The sequence below is a fragment of the Abramis brama genome, assembly GCF_963993115.1.
Source record: "Abramis brama genome assembly, chromosome: 13".
Lineage (NCBI taxonomy): Eukaryota > Metazoa > Chordata > Actinopteri > Cypriniformes > Leuciscidae > Abramis > Abramis brama.
In genome coordinates, this window is record NC_139975.1 from 1,532,756 (window position 1) to 1,541,070 (window position 8,315).

The 8,315-nt window shown below is 36.5% G+C and overlaps 1 protein-coding gene across 2 annotated transcripts in view; it reads left to right on the forward strand.

Moving 5' to 3' along the window:
• Window positions 1-5,682, forward strand: part of LOC311094852 (uncharacterized protein) — a 63,905-nt gene extending 58,223 nt beyond the window's left edge. For both annotated transcript variants that reach the window (XM_084133032.1, XM_084133031.1), the window contains 3 exons: window positions 3,195-3,799; window positions 4,196-4,356; window positions 4,548-5,682. In XM_084133032.1, coding sequence (XP_083989158.1) covers window positions 3,209-3,799; window positions 4,196-4,356; window positions 4,548-4,584 — 789 coding nt within the window. In that variant the 5' untranslated portion in view covers window positions 3,195-3,208 and the 3' untranslated portion in view covers window positions 4,585-5,682. The remainder of the gene's footprint in view (window positions 1-3,194; window positions 3,800-4,195; window positions 4,357-4,547) is intronic.
• The last annotated feature ends 2,633 nt before the right edge of the window (window positions 5,683-8,315 follow it).

Sequence of the window (8,315 nt, forward strand, 5' to 3'; positions counted from 1 at the left end):
ATTTAAAGTATAATAAATTGAAAACCAATTATTTAAAATTGTAATAATATATCACAATATTAAAAAAGTTGTCTGTATTTTTGATCAAATAAATGCAGGCTTGATGAGCAGAAGAAACTTCTTTCAAAAACATTAAAAATAGTAATGTGTCCAAACTTTTGACCTGTAGTGTATGTATATATATATATATATATATATATATAATTCTATTATGATTTTGCATATCTTTCTTATTTAACATGCAATAACTCAGGAAGGAAATACGGTAGGAGGAAAATTATTTTTTGGTGGCGTTCCCTCTACATGTGAGCTGCAAATTTTGTGGAGATTTGCATAAAGTAAACAAAAATTACAGCATTGAACAAAGGTAGCCTTTTTGCTTAGTCTTTGACACTTGGAAGGAATTTATAAAATTGTTGCTTTCTAAGTGACACACACAAAAGTAAACTCTAAAACTATTAGGGAGCGTCAAAATGTATCATTTAATAGAACGTTAAAAAAAAAAAAATATATATATATATATATATATATATATATATATATATATATATATATATATATATATAAATTACATTATTGGACATTCTCATGCTGAGAAACTGTTAATAAAAGACTAATTAGATTAGGATTATTCTAAGGGCCCACGCACGTTTGGGGCCCCAGAGATCGATTTTATTAAAGGAATGTGTGCGGTAGGGGTCCTCATATTCTTTCATAGGGCCCAATATTGCCTGCAGCGCCGCTGGTGATAGCATAAGGTAATCAAAGTTACAGCATTTGGAACCAAGATAGCTTTTTTGTTCAGTCCTTGACGCTCCATAATGGACTTTTTTTTTTTTTATTGTTCCGACATGAGCAATATCATGTGATCAACGCAATGGTTATGTTGGCTCTTTCTAATCCTGAGAATCTGCTGTAAATAAAGATGTTTGATTTTTCACAATTTATGCATGTTTCATGGAGTTATGATTGAAAACGTCACATCCATGGTCCATCTATATTCTTGATTGTATGTGTATGTGAGGATTCCTCTATTAGAAGTCCATGTGGAATATCTTTAAATCTGAGTGATGGTGAGTTTTGGGCTCTTTATAATTGTAACAATCTGCTGTAAATAATGATGTGCCATTTTCCACAATTTATGCCAGGAAATGTATAGAAGACTCTATGTGCGCCTGTACAACTCCATGAGGGATATCTTTAGATCTGAGATAGATTATGGTGAGTTTGGGCTCTTTTTAATTGTGGGAATTTGCAGTAAATAATGATCTGCCATTTTCCACTATCAGAGCATCTTGCGAGTGAAAACGTGACATAAATTACGCATCTGTATATTATTGGGTCTTGCAGGGCTTCACATATAAAAACTCGCTTTAGTAAGTTTAGTAAAAAGCAAAAACAATTATGCTTATTGTATTCTGCATGAGACCGTTCAAATGACACATGACTATCTGAGCTGTATGATGTATTTGACATACTGCAGTACATATAGTACAAAAAAGTATTTCATAAATTATGAAATATTTATTTTCAATTTAACAGCAAATAACTCAGCACTACTTAGGAGTTAATGAAATTGCTACATTCATTGTAAAGTTCAGACTCTAAGCTTTCAAATGACACCTAATTTGTGTTGATCAAAATGGTTAGTTTCTCAGCTTTACAATTATAAACCTAGTTTGTGTTAATCCATTTAGTGATTGCTAATTAATTTGATTATGAATTTTCTCCGCCCCCCACTCTCCTCTACTGTAATGTCTTAATAAAGATGAACAAAGTAGCTTTTCATTTAAAGCTTAAATGCAGAACAACAGGAACATCAGCTCTTATATTTCCTCATACGCACTTCTTGAACTCTCATCATTAACCCTGTAAATGAAAACTGCAAATCACAATTATTACAGACAGACTTCTGCACTACAGTATAGTGCTGTAAAATACAACATTACTTGTTTTAGCAATTTAAAAAAAGATCTGGATCTGCCTCATGTCATTTATCATCGAATTCTACTAGTGTTTAATGAAGTCATAAACAGCTTGTTATTTGTATAATTTTTTATCAGAATGTTTTTATCCAATACATTGTGTCTTACACCCTTCAGTGGTAACACATACAATAATAAAGTGATTATGAATGACTTGCAAACTATTAATTCAAAGTTCATAAATAGTATTGTTAACACATTAACAGGCTATCTACAAATATCGAGTTCCCTGTCAGTCAGTCACATTCGACGTTACGTCGACGTGAACTGATGAACTGGGATCTCACCAATCATCTTCGAGTGTAAACTAAACGAGCCGATGGACATTGCTGTAGAAGATTTGCCATGGCACACCCGGCCTGAGAAGTATATGAGGAATATAAGGAGGCGTTCTTGCACTCGCACATTCAAGCTTTCGCTTCAGAGCCGAGTGTGTGTTGTTCTGCTCTGCAATCATCATCGAGTGTGCTCTGAGTTAGAAGAAGCTCTTCAAGTGTTGGTGTGACGGCGCGTCAGCGGTGGTCGCTGTTAAAGAGCATTTCCTACACTTTACTGCAGTTCAGCTTAAAGAGCAGCTGAACACTGCAGACTTTATCTTTATCTGGTTTATCAGTGTGTGCTGTGGCCATTTCCCCTTCAGCACATAAACAGCTCGTTCCCTACACTGCAAAACATGCTTTTCTTACTCAGTATTTTTGTCTTGTTTCCAGTCCAAATATCTAAATATTCTTAAATCAAAAAGCATTTACTAGATGAGTAAAATTACACAAGAAATTCTGTCTTGTTTCCTTTGTTTTTGCTTAAGACAAGAACAAAGATCTGCCAATGGTGTAAGAAAAAAAATCTTAATTCAAATGGAAAACATTCCCACAATTGCTGATCCACCCCTGAACACACTCGTCTCGACTCCACAGCGCAAAACTGAGTGTGTGTGCAAGCGCGCTTCCTTATATACACTCTTTTTTGGGGCGGGTGCTCGATGAAGAGCTTGCATGGCAATGTCCATTGGCTCGTTTAGTTTACACTCAAAGATGATTGGGCTCTCGAGCCTAGACCAGAATTCATCAGTTCACGTCTGACGTAACAATCCCATTCCCTCTTTCATGGAACAGAGGTTACATTAGTAACCTAGACGTTCTTCATTCATTTGTTACTGTAATTAACTAATTATTATTTTTGAGAAATAAATGTAATTTACTCTCTTCACAGTTCCTGCTCTAATCATGGAGGCAGCAGATATTTTATGTGAATCGCTCTTCCACTGGCTGGAGAACCGAAAGAAATGTGCAGGAGAGCTGAAGAAACTGGCGCAAGAGCTGGAAGATCATCAGCACAGCAACACCACTCAGGGGGTCGGAGCCACATCTGTGCTCTCAATATCTGCAGGAGCAGCGTTTAGGGGTCGGGCCAGGGATCCCCCCGTGGAAAATGAAGGTGTCTCCAGCAGTACCTTTGATAAAGCTACCAAATTAATTAAGGAAGATGAGACGGCTGGCACGAGCATTCAGAATCTACTGCGAGATCTGAAGGTCAGGTGTGCAGAAACACTGAAGGTCAGGTGTGCAGAAGCGCCGCTCGGGACTCATGCTGATGAGCTGGACTGTGAGGTCACCACTCTACTTATGTCGGCTCTGGCCAGAAGTTACATGACACCTTATGGACCGGCTCGAGCCGAGGCCTCGGACTTTATTTCCCGAGCTCTGGGACTCGATCGTTTCCCTGAGATCACGAGTGGCCTGAAGGTGTCGGGCAAAGAAATGGTGAAGAACATTGAACTCATTGGCATTAAAACTGTTGCTGAAGCAGGATCAAGGGTAATGGCTTTCTTTTCTCAAGCATCCCATTTTAAGAAAATTGCGACTTTGAAGTGACTATTCAAGAGAACAATATTCATTTTTTTTTTCATTCATTCATTTCTTTTATTCTTTTCATGAAAATGCATTATTTGTACAAGGCACATACAATTCATTGAATTTTCCTTTAAATTTCCATGATCAGAAAAGAGCAGATGGAAGAATAATATTCTTATATTTATCTGCCCCCTTTATAGACATAAATAGTAGATGACATTAACATTGTTCCCTCCACCATCACCCAAAAATATATTAACATATATAGTAGATGTCATTAAAAATATATGCAATATTCACTGCATTGCCTTTATATGTTAGACAGTGATTTTGTTATTGTGACTTTCTTTCTATGTACAGGGTGTGATTGGTTTAGGCATCTTTCAGTGCGACCTGATTGTGAAGACTGAAGAACTAGTACAGGGCAATCGGGTCACGGAGGCCAGCGAGTTCCTACGGGATTCAGCCAGGAAAATACTGGAAGACCAACGAAAGCTAAAGGGAGAGCTGGATGCAATGCAGTATGATATTTAGTTTTCTACAGATTTATAAAATTGTATACTAAATTTATACTAATTAATCTGTCTTGGCCAAAGCCAATATGTCAGTATGTATTTGTCTGAGATTGTACATTACTGCAATATTGAAAACGCAAACAATAATGAAGGTCTGAGGAAACTGACTGACTGACTGACAATTTTTCTCATTACAGTGAAACCATCCAGAAATTGTTAATGATGAGCAATTAAGTTCATTATTTGACACAACAAACACAGGGCTGGAGAGCGACCCGGAGCGGGGCAGTTTAATGACCAAGACCAGACCATTGTTTTCATGTTTAAAAATAACTTATATAAAAGAAATGACAGTTCAGGTCTTTCTATCCCATCATATTCACCACTGACATGTTTCAACCGTAATATGAAGATAAATAACAAATTACATAACAACTATTGTGCTATGCTAGTTCCAGCTGTAACATTATGGGGAAAAATGTTGGTTTGCTTTTAAACAAACATGAAATATTTCAGTAAAAAAAAAACCTTTGACTTTTCTATTTCCAATTCAATTAAATTCACGTTTATTTTTCATTTGCTTTCTGTATAAAACGTATGGGTTTAACCTGTATCCGGCATAATTACTAATCTACTATTAATAATCTGCACTATATAATTATATTAATCATTTTAATTATCATACGTTTTTTAATCCATTAATGTGTGTCTTAAGGCCCATACACAAAAATAGTTCTCAATATTAAAGAATATGAGAGTTCACACCACAACTATAGCGATAACGATATAGAGAAACAATATCATTGGAATCACTTTCAGAGCGATTTGATCATCTGATGAACGATAAAACATTGGCAGCCAATCAGAATCCATCGTGCTGTGACGAGCTCGAGCATTTAAAGAGACAGACAAGCTTATAATAAACAGAACGATATCGCCCGCTGGTGTAGACGCTGATATAGCCTAGTTATAGTTATTGGTCTTGGTGTGAACGGCCCTTACACCCCTCCATGATAACACTTAAACATTAATAAACTTATTATAAATCATTTGCAAATGTTAGTTAATTCATAGTTTATTAATAGTATTGTTAACACATTAACAGACTATATACAAATAGTGAGTTCTTTAATCATTGTTACTATAATTAACAATTTTTTTTTTTATTAGCTCATATGTAAAGACTTAGATCATGGTTTTTCATCCTTTGTTAAGAACTTGTATTAAAGGAGTTGTTAATATTCATCAAAACATTAAGAAGTCATTAAATCACGGTAAATAAATGTTCATGTTTAAAGGGAATTGATGCAAATTTAAGGCTTGATTAGTGTCTATAGCAGTGGTTCTCAACCTCTCCTGCAGGGACCCCCTGACAGGCCATGTTTCTGTTTTAACCCTGAAATGGCACATCTGATTCAAATAATTAAAGGCTTAATGAGTAGTTGACTAATTGATTAATTGACTAATTCCTACTCTTCCTACTCTAATAACTACTCATTAATTGAATCAGATGTGCCATTTCAGGGTTAAAACAGAAACATGGCCTGTCAGGGGGTCCCTGCAGGAGAGGTTGAGAAACACTGGTCTATAGAAACACTTTCATGGAATAATGAATAATAATAGGATTAAAGCACATCATTATATAAATTTTAATCAATGTATTATTCTTTGTTTTTCTTATTTCTTATTACATTATTTGTTGTAAACCCTTTTTATGTAAAGCACGTTGAATTACCATTGTGTATGAAGTGTGCTATATTAATAAACTTGTCTTGCCTTGACTTTTGTGTGACTGAATCTAAAGTGAGAAATATTTAGCCCTAATAAAACATTTATTAAGGATCCATTACTTTAAAAGTTGACCATCACTTAACCTTAATAAAAATACACAAAAGTGATGCAGAAAACATAATTTATTTTTATTTAATGGCTTGAGAGAAAGAAACATCACACAACCATTGGAATTTGTGTAAAATATAACAAACACACACTCTCTCTATCACACACACACACAATTAATCTCTCTCACTCACTCACTCACTCACACACACACACACACACACACACACACACACACACACACACACACACACACACACACACACACACACTCACTCACTCACTGACTCACTCACTCACTCTGACACTCACACACACACAATTAATCTCTCTCACTCACTCACTCACTCACACACACACACACACACACACACACACACACACACACACACACACACACTCACTCACTCACTCACACACACACACACACACACACACACACACTCACTCACTCACTGACTCACTCACTCACTCACTCTGACACTCACACACACACAATTAATCTCTCTCACTCACTCACTCACTCACACACACACACACACACACACACACACACACACACTCACTCACTCACTCACTCACTGACTCACTCACTCACTCACTCTGACACTCACACACACACACACACACAATTACTCAATCACTCACACACACACACACACACACACACACACACACACACACACACAATTACTCAATCACTCTCACTCACACACACACACACACACACACACACACACTCACTCACTGACTCACTCACTCACTCACTCACTCTGACACTCACACACACACAATTAATCTCTCTCACTCACTCACTCACTCACACACACACACACACACACACACACACACACACTCACTCACTCACTCACTGACTCACTCACTCACTCACTCACTCACTCTGACACTCACACACACACACACACAATTACTCAATCACTCACACACACACACACACACACACACACACACACACACACACACACACAATTACTCAATCACTCTCACTCACACACACACACACACACACACTCACACACACTTAATCACTCTCACTCACACACACACTCTCTTTTTTCTCACACACACTTAAACACTCTCTCTCTCACACACACACACACACACTTACTCAATCGCTCTCAATCGCTCTCTCACACACACACACACACACACACACACAATCACTCTCTCTCACACACACACACACACACACACACACACACACACACACACACCATGTTAATATATACTGTACATATGTGCATTTTAAGGTGTTTGAAGGCCAAAACAATTGGATAACAATAGCTTTAAAAGCATGTCAGGGCAGTAGAATTAATTATTTGTCAAGCAGATACAGATTGTTAAACATGAGAATGAGGATTGTTGAAATGAATGATCCACACTACAAAATGGAAATTGTTGACAATACACAATCACATATTCCAAACAGGAATGGCCTTGAATGAGAAATCTTTCAAGGATTATTTTGCATAGAGGTTACATTACAGTCAAACACCAGTGCAATCTTTTTGTGTCCAGAGGCAAATGTGCAAGGCTGTTCACGTCACGTCTGCCGATCCAGAGGCTGTTCTATGGCGCTCGCTTTGTGTCATTTCTTTCCTAACCAAGCTTAAAGACGTGTTAACGTGCGTGTGGAGAACGTCTGCACGTCTGAACGCAAAACGTGCCTTGGCTAATTTAAAAATAGCGCACGTACTTTTATGCAGCTACTTGTATGATGGATTAATAAATTACTAACTTACTATCTGTATTTTTATATGTACATTTCTGAAATGCATTTTCTGTAAAGCTGTTTTGAAACAATATTGTGAAAAGCGCTGTAGGCTACAACTAAATTTGAATTGAATTAAATTGAATAGACTTGTCTTATTTGAGACACTGTTCGAACAGTGTGGGCTAGAAGATTTGATAATTTAGCTATTAAAGCTATTATTAAATTAGATGAAGTAATTTTCAGCAGAGAAAATCACATTAATAGCTATTTAACATAGGCCTAGCTTTTAACATCCTCGAAGAATATTAAGAAAATACTATTTAGGTTTGGATACATAAAAAAAAATGAATCTCAAAAGTAAAAAGCTTTGAATGTATTTTGCAATATCAAT